The sequence below is a fragment of the Tachypleus tridentatus genome, chromosome 1 (genome assembly GCF_004210375.1).
Source record: "Tachypleus tridentatus isolate NWPU-2018 chromosome 1, ASM421037v1, whole genome shotgun sequence".
Classification (NCBI taxonomy): Eukaryota; Metazoa; Arthropoda; class Merostomata; order Xiphosura; family Limulidae; genus Tachypleus; species Tachypleus tridentatus.
Genome location: NC_134825.1, coordinates 63,020,071 through 63,035,947, shown reverse-complemented (window position 1 = coordinate 63,035,947; position 15,877 = coordinate 63,020,071). Strand labels below are relative to the sequence as shown.

The 15,877-nt window shown below is 32.7% G+C and overlaps 1 protein-coding gene across 2 annotated transcripts in view; it reads left to right on the top strand.

Moving 5' to 3' along the window:
• Positions 1-3,673: 3,673 nt before the first annotated feature.
• The window catches only part of LOC143250296 (cold shock domain-containing protein E1-like), a 49,742-nt gene continuing 37,538 nt past the window's right edge, over positions 3,674-15,877 (top strand). The window contains exons 1-4 of one of the 2 annotated variants that reach the window (XM_076500756.1): positions 3,674-4,055; positions 11,391-11,694; positions 14,018-14,179; positions 14,637-14,733. In XM_076500756.1, the coding sequence (XP_076356871.1) occupies positions 11,674-11,694; positions 14,018-14,179; positions 14,637-14,733 (280 nt within the window). In that variant the 5' untranslated portion in view covers positions 3,674-4,055; positions 11,391-11,673. The remainder of the gene's footprint in view (positions 4,056-11,390; positions 11,695-14,017; positions 14,180-14,636; positions 14,734-15,877) is intronic. The other variant, XM_076500761.1, reaches the window with a different exon arrangement.

Below are 15,877 nucleotides of genomic sequence, written 5' to 3'. Positions count from 1 at the left end.
GGTGTTGATTAGATGCTTTTCCTCTAGTCTATTACTTCAAAATTAGTGATGTTTAGTACTGATTTTCCTCGAATTGCTACGTGCGGAACTCCAACAATTCCAAGATAATGTGATATTAGAACCTTTAAAATCAGAGGAAGTTTCTTCTGATGTTCAAAATGTTTATGCCATAGGTACTGTTCGAAAGAGCAGATCTGTACAGTGAAACTTTGAGTTGACTGTTCAGAACTCTATTCAAATGACATGTTGATTAGAAAATGATGTTGAGCACACTATTATCGGTACCATCAATAGTGCTCATGCCTAACTCACTTTACCTTGCCTAGGGATGGTCTTGAAGATATTTCTGAGAATGGAAACACCATATATATTAAACATTTTAACACAGTTCAAGACATCATTTTTCTGTTATTCTGTGGTTTTAAGGAAACCACTAACTACATAGAAATGAAAATAAACATATATATATATACGACAACAAACAACACGATTTAAGGACCGAGCTCAATTATAACATACAGTAGGAAATTCAATAAGTTATGATGTTGTTTTGAGGGTGGACATGTTAAACTGTCAAAGATACGATACATAGTAATTTCATGTGTACAAAGTTACCTGGATACACCATACTTAAAAATGATAATTTACATATCAACGAAAATAATAGATGGCACAGAAAAGTTTCATACTTTAAACTCAGGAAAATCTGCAGATGAGCAACCTGTGATGACAGTGACACGGGGTCGAGCCTGTTCAATCAAAGTAATTACCGACTTTAAGGAAATGAAAATTGCACTAATTAGTAAACAAACGCGAAAATAAATATTTATGGCTGAAGTACAAAAATAAATGTTCACACTAAATGTATTAGCTTGCACAATATGTTTTCACAAGACATGGACTGGTATCTTACCAGAGACTACAATCATCAGTCTCAAAATGTTCCAGTGTGGAGCAGTTTCAACTAGCAAACTTTACGATGAAAGCTAGAAAAACATATTGTAGGAAATAGACCAATTAGTAATTTGCTAGTTCCCGACATTGCATATTTGGATAGTGATGTAGATTTTTCAAACAGTCACAAGCAGAATGTTCGAAGTATATAGTGAGAACACTTAGGTAGAAGTTTTATTGTAGGGCTACAAAACACATAGCGGATTCTGAATTAAAGTATATTCAGAGCAGTTGATATAAAAATGTGATAACACTTCTCGGAGGATTTCATGTCCATTTAGACCTTGGAAAGTGGTCACAAAACCCGTGGGGGAATTTGAATTAAGTCTCTTCAGACATATATATATACTGTGTAAACACTGACTAAACCACCATGAATGGAGAGTTGCGAAACATAGCCTTCCAATCACATAAGGGATTCCCAAACTGTGCGCCGTGTCGAACTCACAGGGGTGCTGCAGAATATTTCACATTTTCGAGGGAAACACAGCAATATCAACATCTGTCGGACAGCGATCACGAGGTAGTTCAGAGTTTTAACATCAGATCGCGCTACATTCCTTTCGATAACGTTGAGATTTGTTTTTGTTTACTTGTACTTTGGGCTTCGCCAGTAACTTCTTGAACTTTCTCGTTTCTTAGATTTCGTATATAAATATCTGTCGACTCTCCGGGTCCGTCAGTAATCGAAATAACTGAAGGGTGTTATCATCAAGTGTCTGCGAGGTCTAGCGAAGCAAATTATTTTTTTTTGATTTTCATTTATTGTGCATAAAAATGGAAAGATCTTTGAACATTAATAAGAAGTGTGGGAATGAAGAAAAGGATGGCGAATCATAGACCAGTGGCAAAGTTGTAAAGAAACGGAAATATCGTAAATATCACGATTATCTATATTTTGGTTATACTTTGGTTTTGTTTGTTTGTTTTTGAATTTTGCACAAAGCTACTCGAGGGCTATCTGCGCTAGCCGTCCCTAATTTATCAGTGTAAGACTAGAGGGAAGGCAGCTAGTCATCACCACCCACCGCCAACTCTTGGGCTACTCTTTTACCAACGAATAGAGGGATTGGCCGTAACATTATAACGTCTCCACGGCTGAAAGGGCAAGCATGTTTGGCGCGACGAGGTTGCGAACCCGCGACCCTCGGATTACGAATCACACGCCTTAACACGCTTGGCCATGCCGGGCCATTTACTTTGGTAGATGTCAATCATGACGAATGTCTACAGTATGGATCATTCTGCTGTAACATGACACTGTTGGCGTCTCAGCTCGGTGTTTGTGAAAAATCTGTTGGAGATGTGATAAGCAAAATGATCTAGTATGTAAAGATACATCTATAGAAGACCTGATTTCCACTTCCTTACAGTGTTTCTGATAGCTAACTGTCCAGAATGATTGAAATAATAAACGGATGGTGTAGTGTCTGAGGCTAAGTGTAAACTGTTCAATGCTTGGCTTAATTAAGCACTTGGATATATAGAAGTATGAAGATGCTAGTAGTATATGTCTGGCTGTTTAAGAGGAATCAAATGATAAAACACTGGTGGAGGAGCAGAATGACAACTCATATATCATATATAAGACATCAGTTTCTGATTTTGATTGACTAATCAGTAATTAGGATGGTCAGTTAATGAAAAAAACATTTATTGAAAGCATGTGGTGCTTTTTTCTTAGTGCATAAGCTACGTTATTCTGCAGAAGTGTTAGGACAAAGTCAAAATTAGTTTTCACGCTGCTTTCAGAGAACAGTTGAAGGTAACTCACAGGTAAAACATCAAAATATTATTAATCTTCATATTTAGTAAAACAGAAACTCAGTGAAAGTGCTTGAATTTAGCAAATAGTTAATATTTTGTGTGCCTCTCTTTGCTTCAATAGCTGCAAGCAACATTTCAGGCATCGTTGCAACATATTTAATCAAAGTTTCCTATGGGATTTTACTCCAAATGTTTCTAACACACTCTCTTAAAGTTTCATTTGATTTGTTAAGTTTTTGATCTGTCAAATCCTGGATCTACTCAATTGGGTTAAGATCGAGGCTCTGTGGAAGCCATAACATCATTAATTACTCCAGCAGCTTCTTTATTAACTAAACAATTTTTTCAAGATTGTATGAGTGTTTGGGTCATTATTTTTTTGGTAATAGAATCCTTTACCATTATAATATGCAAACCACTGAATATATCATGATGGATCAATATCTGATGGTACTTGCGCTGGTCCATTAGTCCATCAATTTTGCAAATACCTCATTTTACTTCAGAAAAAAATACCCCCAAATCATTACACCGCCTCCTCCATGTTTCATGGTAGATACTATGCATTGAGAAAAGTATATTTCTCCTTTCTTCTGCTGGACGTACAACCTACGCTTTGAATCTATCATTTCAAACTTGGACACATCCGACCATAAAATCCTTTTTTCAACCATCATTTGAGTATCCGCGTACATATACAATTTTTTTATAAATAATAAAAATATCATACACGTACTTAAATATCTTTTAACTCCAATTTACTTCAATAGAAATGCAACATATCGATAGATAGACAAGAGACAGATGCTAAAGATAAAATAAAACAAACAAGATTATTAAAAAATTATGAATTTTAAAATGAAGTAAAGATCATGCTACAAAAACTACCAAAACAAGAATTTAAACCTAACTATAGCAGCTTTATAGAATTATCTGCAAGCCAAAGCGTTGTGACTCATATATCTATATAAAGCAGTCTAAATTTGTCAACTAAAGTAGCGATTAAAAGTCATTTAAAAATGTATCCACCAATATTACTTTACTTGTTTGTTTACTTATTAATGCAGCAACGATTCCTACTTTTAGGTAAAATTCTAATGTTTTCCTCTTTATTGTTTTATTTAACAAACTAAAATGTTACGTCGTTGTTTCTCAGTGCATTTATAAGGATGTAATATTCATTAGTTAACTTACGTCTTTACGTATACAATTCTCCTAGTGGTATATTATTGAAATAAAATCTCAGTATTTATTCAATAATTATTTGTAAAATATAAAAAAAAGTGTCACAGTAACGAAATGGCGGCTTGTTGTCGGTGGTGTGTTACGTCGAGGTGAGTTTTTGTTCAATTATTGCTAGTTAGGTATAATGTATGTGTATATGAATATAGATATACATTTGTATTTTTATGTGATTTGTATACATTTATCACTTTTCCTTTTGTTAGTCTGAATAGTTAAACAGGATATTATTAACAGTTCTGTACTTTGTAAATTGCGTAATTTGATAATATATTAAACTCGAGTGTTGAACGTCTTGGAGTTTGCGTTTTGAAGTCTTTAATTTGTTAGGCCTAATTTTTATATAAAAGTAAACTAGAATTTTGTTTAATTTTTGCAACATTTACCTCATGTATATGAAATTCAACTGCATACATTAAATGATAAGGTTTTGTGTTATTGCGAGTGTAGCAAACTTTTATTATTAAAAATATAACTACGAAACGTGTGGGCAATTCCATTGTAGTTTGTACTGCCGTTTTAAATAACTAAATTGTAAGTTTGTTATAAATGGTACGATGAAGCCAATGAAACAATATTAATAAAAAAGTCTGCAGAGGCATTTGAGTATTTAATCGTAATATCGCTTGCATATCTTTGCAATACTAACAATAAACAATCTTCCTGGACTCATCTCAGATGTGTGTTTAATGGTAAAAAAAAATTGTAAAACAAGAACCATTTTATTCATTATTAATTAAATCAGAATTAATAGTTAAACACTACCTAGAAAATTTTTAGTAATAGGAAAAGAGAGAGGACCTAGTCAGACAAAACCACTTGCTACTCTTGTATATTGGTAGGTACATGTGAATTATGTGAGGACAGTGTACACACATTTTTCACTTCAGTGAATTGTAAATAATACTGGGATACAAGCAAGTCGTATGATTATGTAGGTAGTATGAACTATAGTGTGTACAAGTATGTTGGTTTATATGTATGGAAAATAAACTTATAAATTAAATTTGCATACAAATTTGTTCATTTTGACAAATAATTAATGGCTGTCAATAAACAATTAAAATTTCTAAGTCTTGTGCTTACAGAGAAAACTAGTGTAAATCCCATCCATTGGCATAGGTTTTAAAGTTTTACAAGCACTTTACAAGAAAATTACTTGTCATAGTTGCACAAAATTTTACACAAAAACCAAAGTAATTGTATTGTTAATCACGGTGAAGTTTAAATGAAAATTAGTATTTATTACATTTCAGATAAAACTGGCCCTGTTAGTCAAACATTTGTGTTTCAAACTGCCAATGCTTATGCTAGTAGTTAGACATGAAGGAAATAGTGATATTAATTTTGTCATAAGACAAAGATTGAGATGATGGCTGAGGTTTGAAAATTAAACACGTGCCATAACATCAAACTGGGTACGTGAAAATGAACAGTATGGTCAGATTCATCTGTGTTATATATTGTAACGGTTTTCAGGTTTTATTTCATTTTTTTAAGTGCTAACTACTAATGTCTTGAATATCTGAAGTGTAGTTGTTACAATGGGTGAGTTTCAGAGCATCAATTTTGTACACACAGTCATGTCATGTAAAAAGACTTTGTTGTGGCTGTAAGTTTTGGGGTGTGCATGCTTACTTTTTCTCAGTCGCATGATTCGCTACTGTGAGTCTTGATCAAAATATCACTATGATATTTGTTACTGTGCATAAAGCTACATAATGAGCTCTCTGTACTCTGCTTAGTTTTAGTTTGTGTTTTTCACATCTTTTAGTCTTAGCCATTTGGGAAGTGGGAAGCTCATGATTCAAGGGTCTTGGGTTTGATTCCCATTGTTGTTACAGCAAAGTTATTAGGATTATTTGCAAATAGTTGGTAGTACCTTTCACTAATATTTTAAATTTTGTTAAATATGTATCATAGTTTGAAGAACACTATTTAATCAATTAACAATTATCACTAGTTGCTTAGCTCTAATACAAGATAACACATTTTTGGAATCATTTTTATTTAGTCTGCCCTTTCATAGGTAAGACCATAATCCTATAGACATTTCAAATGAAGCTTATCTAGTGTTTTGTTAATAGTGAGAATTACCTCTTTTGTCTAAATATTCTAAATTCTTTTAACTTTGCCACTAATAATAGATCACTGCTTTTATAGCATGAGTGACTTATCTACTGCTCTGTCAATATTTTTTTCTGCAGTCACACTGTCAGTTGGCTCCCATCTGTGTTAAATGTTTAAATTATGATGATCCACATGTATAGCATTTGTACAAATCTTGATGAAGCAGCAGTGATGAAACGTAGATTGAAATAATTTTTTAATAATCTGAAGAGTGTACTTAATCTTTGCTAATTTACTGTCAAAAATAGTTAAATCATTCTATTAAAAACAGCAAATTTTGAAAAATAAAGCATTTTCAATGAGTAGAAAAGGTTATTTTGTCATTCTAGTCTAAAATGAGTGAAGCAGCAGCAGTTGCTTGGATATGCACCTTTGTAACAGCATAGCCTGAGAAGGCTTGGGCATGTGTTGAGGGAATAACTTTTGTATTGGATATCACATTGCAATAGGTTAGAAGATTGTCTATATGTGAAATCTGTAAGTATGTGCAAGTTTAAGGGAATTATTACACTAAACTTAAATCCAAACTTTTTGTAAGGGTAATTGTTCTAGGCAAAACATTTCTCCATAAGAATTTGCATGTCCTGTATATTTAGGTTTTGCTCTTGTTATTTGTTATACATGTTTCACAGACTGTGTTGAAAGAGGTCTTGAATGTAAAGTACCAAAGTAAAAGGTTGTACTTTATGCAGCCAGTTTGCATGTAACAATCCTCTTGGTCTTGACATTGGCACGTTGTCTATTGGTGTGTAACACTTGTGGTACAACAGTACTTTCTGATTAGGAGAGCAGTGGATGTTGTCAACTAAGAGCTTTGTAAACTTCAAAAAATTGAGAGCAGTCATCCATTCAAAAATGTGTTGTTTCAGTTGATCAAGGTGAAATGACCGTAATAATTATTCCTGTGATGTACACATAGAAAAATAAACATTGACAATGTTGTTCATATTGCAAAGCAACTAATTGGTATTTCACTGCTGAAATTATTGCACCATCTTTGCCCAAAGTTGCAATTATTTTATCTTCTTTCTAGACATATTGACATCCAGATATAAACCCTTCTCGTATTTATTGTTTCCAGATTCTCAGAGGAAGCTTCACATTAGCAACCTCTGGACACACAAATATTCTGAGGCTGTTTCTTTACCATTTGATCTACAGATGTTATGTTGTAAACATAATTTTACACCAGTTTTAACCATTGCATAACCTCCATTTTAAGCAAGGCTCATTCACAAGTTTGAACATGATCCTTAACCCAATTTGTTATCCCAAAGTCATCAAAATATGACTCTTTCCAAATGTCCTCTGGGCAATAATGTAGTTGTATGTAGTATTCTAAGCCAATCACTGAGCTGAGAGTTAATGCAAGAATTAGGAGGATAACTTACTAACTGTAACATATGCATTAATTTATGATTACTAGTGTCTGACTTTGTTTTTATTAAAATAACCAAATTCTACTCCCCATAAAAACTAGTTCAGAATACCATATTCTGTTATGTTTTGTGAGAAGAATGTCTTTCATCATTTAAAGAAATTTTGTCTTGCATTATAAAGATGAATTTTATCTGTTAATATTTTTAAAACTAGAATCTCATGATTTACAACATTCTCTGTTGGCTGGATTTCTGTTTGTATAACCTTACCTAAGCATACATGCAACAAGAGCCTAAGAAGTTTGTGCAAAGTTTCAATAATCATTTAGCTCTATAAACCTCAATCTGACCACACTTTTGTTTATCATTGCATAATTACTTCTCTGATAATATTAAAGACCACTCCTTTTGTAGTGCCCACCCAGTGTGGGTTCAAACGACAGCACTCCACCAAGGACTACCTAATTCGACTTGAAACGTCAATCAGAGAAGCCTTTCTCAAAGGACATCTTGTATCAATATTCTTTGACATTGAGAAGGCTTATGACACAACATGGAGGTATGGCACTTTGCGAGACCTTCATATATATGGATTACGTGGCCATTTACCCATGTTTATTAAAAATTTTTTAATGGACAGGAGATTCCATGTTCATGTGGGTTCAACACTTTCTTGTTCCTTTCTACAGGAACTTGGGGTCCCTAGGGCTGTGTTTTGAGTATCAAACTTTTCAGTATAAAGATTAATGCCATCACTGAACAACTCCATCTCACTGTTGCAAACAGGCTCTATGTCGACGACTTTCTCATGTCAGTCGTCAAACATGAGATATATTGAGTGGCAGCATTCAACTGCCCTTGATCATGTACGGAAGTGGACCACAGTGAACGGCTTTAATTTCTCTCTCTCTCTAAAACCATTTGCATGCACTTTTGCTGCCAACGGGGTTTTCACCCCGATCCTGAATTCTGTATCGGTGAAGTTTCGCTGCCTGTGGTCCCTGAGACCAAGTTCTTGGGGCTTATTTTTTACCGTAAGTTGACCTTTATACCATACTTAAAGCAGCTACGGGTCAAATGCACAAGAGCACTGAACATCCTCTGTATCCTCTCTACCACCAGTTGGGGAGTGGGTTGATGTTCTATGTTACAGATATATCGTGCTCTTATTCGATTGAAACTCGACTATGGATCAATGGTCTATGGTTCTGCCAGACCCTTGGCCTTAAAGATGCTGGACCCCATTCATCATCAAGGACTTCGACTCTGCACTGGGGCTATCTGCACCTTCCCATTTTAGAGCTTATATGTAGAATCTCATGAACCTTCTTTGCACCTTCGCCATTTGCAACTGTCTTTACTATATTCTTCAAAACTTCATTCCTTACCAAAACATCCCACCTAGAGTTGTGTTTTCCTTCCTCGGTGGGCCGTACTTTTTCAGAACAGACAATCTGCCATTGCTCCGTTTGGCCTTCGCATCCAGGCACAATTGGTTGAATTGGGTCTGTCCTTGGATAACATTGCAGATTCCACAGGTCAGCTCATGGCTTATTACAGCCCCCAAATGTGACCTTTCTTTCAGTCATCTGAAAAAGGCAGATACTCCAGATTGGAAGTATCGTCTTTTATATAATGAACATCTTTCAAACAATCATTCCGTTCCCATTTATACAGATGGTTCCAAATTAGGTAATTCAGTGGGCTCTGCTATGGTTTGCTGTGGTTCGGTAGTTGCGCGTAGAATCCCCTCTACAGCTTCTGTGTTCACTGCTGAACTGTATGCCATATCTCTTGCCCTGGATCATATTGCAGCTGATCAGTACTCCAACTGCACTATTTATACTGACTCGCTTAGTTCTATACAGGCCCTGGAATTGCTACACGTTGGCTCACATCCTGTTCTCACTGATATTCAAAACCGACTGGCCCATTTCTCATTAACTGCTACTTCTATCCAGTTTTTCTGGATACCAGGCCACAACTGTATTCACGGGAATGAGCTTGCAGACACGGCAGCTAAATATATCTGCTCTGGCACTGTCACCACTATGCCTATTCCATGCATGGACTATGGTCCTGTACTTTGATAATGGCTGTAATGAAACATAACCTGGAACCAGAAGTGGAAAGGCTAACTTCAGGTGACTGGTGGTGGTTCTTGTACTTACCTGTTTGTCTTCCTGGCACATTATGATAATTACCATTATGCTACAGAATGTTCTTTCTCTCTTGACGTTGTAGACTGGATGTCAACATTGGTTTTATGCCATTTATGTTTTTAATTGCTGTTTTGTTTTACCTTCATTTCCTTTTATGGATTTTACTACATTTGTTTTTACCTTTTTACTGGACGTTTGGTGCAGATAACCTAGCTGCTTTGTGCCATAAAACACTATACGAAAAAGAACATTTGAAATTTTACAGTAAAAGAACATTGGTAGGCTCAATTGGAAGTGAATTTAGTAAAAGGAAAATTTTGCAAACTTACCTTTTTTAAAATGCTTTTCTTGAAATATAGCAAGTGAAATGTGGGATGTAGGAGGTGTATTTGTATACAACAGTTGATGTGTATAAATGTGTAAGGAAGTAAGCTCCAAAGAACTTTCAGAGCTCAAAAAGTTTCAAGTAACACTTGGAAATGTATTTCAAGTGAAAGGGGAATCCTTCATTTGTATCAGTTTTTCATTTTTAATTTAATCAAAAGATGCAAGAAATAATTCCAATTATTATTTTGTGCTTGTTTCATTGAATGTAAAGCATTGTAGCTTATAGTTTTTATTTGCAAGTATACATTATTGTTGACCATAAACTTTTGTTATAAAATTTAACTTGGAAAGAATTAAAATAAATATTGGCAGACCATTATATTTTATTATTTTCATCAAAAAATAGCTTCTGGACTGAACATTGCTCCTGCATACTTTTAAGTGTCACTTATTTATGGTTTGAAATTAATGCTGTTAATATTTGTTAATGTTTAAACTTGTGTTTATGTGTTAATTTGTGTGATAATTTTGTAGTGCATTAACCTTAACATTTATTGGTCCATATCAGCTCCTATATAAATATGTATGATTATCAGTAATACCTAAATAACATCAAGGATTGTATTATAGTTTGTTATTTTTGCATCCTGTTGTTCTTAAATCAATACAAATATATGTAAAAATGAAAGCACTGAAACCTATTTTAACTCTGTACTTAATAGTAAATGAACTTTGAATTAAATGAGTTACAGTGACTTGTGTGTTTACAATAGAAACTAAGTGTAAGATTAGCAACTTGCTAATTATAGTAACATATATGAAGAGTAATTACTATATATTATTTTTATTTGTTCAATTTTTAATAAAACTTGATTTCTATAAAAGGTCTAAAGTGCTTTAATGATTATTCTAAAATTTGATTTAATGTAATTTATTTTCAGAATAACTGGGTGATTAGTTGAATTTGATAATTGGTCCTTCATCAAACTTGATTATGTTCAGTTGATATTTGGAACAATAAAGGAAATAGTAATCGGAAACACTAATTATTATATTAATTATCTTATGTGAAACTACTTTAACTGATTCCCTTAGATAATCAGTTACACTGAATTAATTGCCTATCTCTAATATTCATAATTCCAGACTTTTAAAGAAGTGAGTATCTTTCACTGGAGTGATAAAGCATGTTCCACTTTATGAATATTAGAATATGGGTAATATAGTCCTCCTCCTTTATGGATAGTAATGTAACCATGACTGACTTTTTTCATGAAAATATGTTGATTAGTTTTTGTATTATATACACTTGGATTCACTAAAACATTCAGGTATTTTTTTCTAAACTAATAAGCATAGTGAGAAATTTTATAATGAAACTGGTTAGTGTAATGATAAAGTACACTTTTATTTTGTTTTGTTCTTTCAGCTCATTTAGAAATTAGAAAATACCCCATAAGGACCCAAGCTCTGAAACTCGTGACACACACTGTTGACAATCTGAGGCATCCTTTTATTGGCATTTACTTCTCTTTGATTTGGAAAATTGTAATTGAAGTTTTTAATATAAACTTATTCTTAAGTCCTGGTTATAAAGAAGAAAAATAGAACCTACTGACAACTAGAGCTTAATAAACAACAACAAGAACTTCAGAATCGTGTCATCATTTTTTATTTATTAGGGTATTTTCTAACTATATTTTCAAGCAACCATGTCAAGCCCTCAGTGGAAGGTAAGAATTATTAAAATATGTGCTTTGCTGTTAAACTTTTGTTTATGTGAAATATACATGCATTTAATTACAAACCACTATTTCTAAACATGATTAATGAATTCATCTTTTCATATTTTACTGCTTTTAGATAACAAATTTTCAACTTTTAACTTAAAATAGATTGTTTTTGACTGATTTCCTGTATTAACCTGTTTGTTGAGGGCCAAAAATTCTGTCTGAACTTAATTTTATGTACAGATGATAACTGAGAAAAATAAACTCCACTATGCTGTTTAGATAATAACAATAATAATTTTAATGTTTTTTAAATGTTTATTATACTTACGAGGAACAGTTCCAGGTTTATGGAATGTTATTCTCTTTCATTTTGCCTGTATTTGTAAAAGGATATATTAATGACAGTTTTCAAGCTTATACATGTGTGGGTTTTTAAAGTTTTAATACACCAAGTAATAGTGAAATGAATAGCTTCAGGAATAGGAGATCAGTTGTTTAATTTATAGACATATAGCTATTATTTAAAATTTAATTATGTAATATTTAGTACAGTTCATATCAAAGGTTCCCAACCTATGACACATGACTCTCTTCCCCCATTACAAGGAATGGTATTGCATAAAGGGTCTATGGAATGTTATTGGACAGTCTTGAAATACATTTTGTCCTGGGGAAATTCAAATTTTAAAGTCAGTGATGATGGAGATGAGGAAATGGATAGCTATTGGCTCATATAGGTTATTATATTCGAATTGCTTGAAACAGAAGGACTAAGTAATACAAAGTATTTTTTTTACATATAACCCTCTTTTGTTGGGATTTTTTTAGTATTTCAATGAAAAATATCATTTGGATTACAAGAGAGAGCACAAATGTGTTGTCTGTTAGTCAGTCAGTAGACACTAAAATGACATTGCATTAAGGATGCTCAACATTGCAATTTGTATTGTTGTGATGTCAGTAAAATTTGTGCATGCCATGAATCACCAGAACACTTATGTATGCTATACGATACAACACATCATGATGTACAAATTTAAAGCAAGAAATAAAAAATTGGTTAATTTTTGTTTGAAAGCTTTGTATATTTAACTCTGTGATAAAGGATTGAATAAACCTCGTTTGATTCAAAGAGAGCACTAGGTGACAGCAAATTATTTTGATGACTCAAATTCTTACTTATTTAGTTGTAGTCTAATAAGTAAAAAAAAAAGCTTATGTATGGAAAAGGAATTATATTGGATATAAATTGATCTTGGTTAAAAATATTGTTACCTAAGTGATCTGAGGCCATTACAACAATCCAGACCATTGGTCACTGATAAATCTTTTAGTTTTTGCCAGTGTTTTTATGATTTACGGGGAGAACTGGCAACTTCAGTAACTCAGTACAATAAGAAATATGTTAATGAGGATCAGTCAAGTTGAAACTTGTGGTATATATGAAGTGGAACTTTTTGATTAATGTTAAAATTATTTATATTCTACAATGAATGAAAATTTCTGATGCTTATTTAAAATAGGATTTAATAAAAAATTAGAAGTTTCAAAATGTTAAAAATGATAGAAGAACTAAGACTAAAACTAGATATGAGAAATACATAAGTATTGCTGTTTGAGAAGGTGACTCTGAGAAATGACAGAACCATGTCCAAAATACCTTTCCCTTTGCAATGCTTAAGACTGTCTACAACTGTCCCTTCCTTACACATATGATGCAATGATATTGTCCATACTTTCCTAATTTCAATTTTGCACATTACACTCTTAATTATATGGATTTCTATTATTTGTTAATTAGAAGCAATAAAACCTTGTACATTTGTGTGCATAGTACAGTTTTTTCCAGTTATAATGCATGTTTCAGGAGAGGTGTCATCAGACCTTCAGCGCTATAACTGAGAAAATGATCACACCACTCAATACAGTATGCATGTACAACCTTAGTTCTTTGAAGTTTCTTTTACTTGCTACAAATAACCAAATGCAAAAAAAAGAAAAGAATATTAACATCATGACAAAGTCAGTACTTGAAATTTGTTTTAACTCATTTGTATGAAAAAGCCAGTAATGTTTGTTATGAGAGTTTTGAAGCTGCTTAGTGTTCCTTGAGCAATAGGCAGCTTGGCAGGCCCTTTATTTTGATCCTCCAGCTCTGGACAAGCCCAGTGTAGGAGTAAGGAAGACCTGCAGTATAATAAGCATAGGCATTATAAACAGGGAGCGTGGTATGAGTAAACCACAGTATTTAATTTATATGAACAAATTAATTAAACCACTATTTATTGTTAAAGGATAAAAATCTTATTTTGTTATCATGCAGAATTTCCAGCCGCCATCACAACCCAGCACCATATCTTCCTACCAGCGCTCTCATTCTTTTAGTAAGACTACCAACAATCAAGGTAACAGCAACTTGTCTAGCTCTACATGTAGCTCATCATCAGGTGGCCTTCGTGAGGCTGGAACCGTGGAAAAACTTTTGGTATGTTTTAATTTCATTATTCTTAATTTTAGAATACAAGATTTCCTTTGTGAATGGTATTTTATTCAGATTTTCTGTAATATAATTATTATGCTTGAATTTGTAGAACTGACCAAATAAAGTAATAATACATTATCAGTTTCAATGCATTTATTACCAAAACTTGATGTGTAAGAAATCTATGCATAAGTGAAAAAATTGATGTAACAGTAACGTTAATTTTTTGAAGTGTGTTAACCAAAATAATCCTTTCATTTATGAAACCTATTTTAAAAATTGTATTTTGTAACAAGTGTATTGAAAATTGGTTGGTTTGATAGGCTAGCAAGAACACTTGAGCACTTTGTCATTAATCTTGGTCATTTATGTTAACTTGCATTATAGTTATAACTTAAAATCATTTATACAGAATTTATATGTTAAAAAAAATCATTATCTTTTATTCAATTTCCTTTAGCATTCTTATGGATTCATTCAGTGCTCTGAGAGACAAGCAAGACTATTTTTTCATTTCAGTCAATTTTCTGGCAAAATTGAACACCTAAAGATAGGAGGTGATTTTATTATTATTATTATTGTTTTTTATAGTGTCTTTTGTTGAGAAACTAGGTCTTGATCAATACTGTTTCAAAGTGTCAGTACTGATGAAATAACATTAAACAGATATTGAAATAAAACACAGGTTTAAAATTTGGTAATAATAAAATATATATTGTAAGTTTTTAATTTACAAAAATATAGGAATAAGTAACTATTATAGGGAAACGAAGACAATTGAACATCTCAAACATTTCTCTTGACTGACCAGCGCTTCACCGATAAAGACACCATGAGGTACAATGATGTCATCAGATAGCCTTCTTGAGGTTGAAATTGTGGAAAATCTTTTGTTACAATTTAATTTTCTTATTTGTAATATTCAAGAAAATCAAATTTATACCCCTGAGATAAGGGTTACTTTGTGAATGCTATTTCATCCACATAATTTTTATGCTTAAATTTACAGAGCAGACCACTGTACCTGATAATGCCTTTACTGGTGAAACATAAATATCATTTTGTTTTCCTCAGTTCTGGAATTATAAACTTTCACAAATTATTACTTAAATAATTTTCCATAAATCATTTACCATAATACAAAATTATGTTGTCACATTTTACAGCTAAGAAGCTGCCAGAAAAGTAAAAAGACCAAAGATCTAGGAAAGCATTTAACCTGTTTAGATTTTAATTATATTTTAAAATAATTTTAGCAACTTACAAAGGTAAGAACATCATATTCGTATCTCTGTAATTTGGCTAACATGTGTTATTGGACTCTGAATTGTACTGCTTTGCATAGCTATAAAACTACTAAAATTTACTTGGGTACCACACTATACCTCAGGAAGTGCCTTGATAAATTGACAAAGTTGTGTTATAATTGAAGTGAAAACTTTTTATTTATTTATTTAATTGTTACTTCTACTATTATATTTTTTGGTTTATGGGATCATTGAAACAGTTATCTTTTTGGGTCAGCAGGGAATTTATGAACTTGTTACCAGACTCTGTGGTTTAATTCCTTGTAATGAACATAGCACGAATGGCCTATCATGTAGCTTTGCACAAAAACAAAGTTATTTGTGAAATGACAGAAACTAATATTTACCTGTAAAGTAGGGGTTGAAACATTGGTGGAGTGTAATTTCTTTTTTA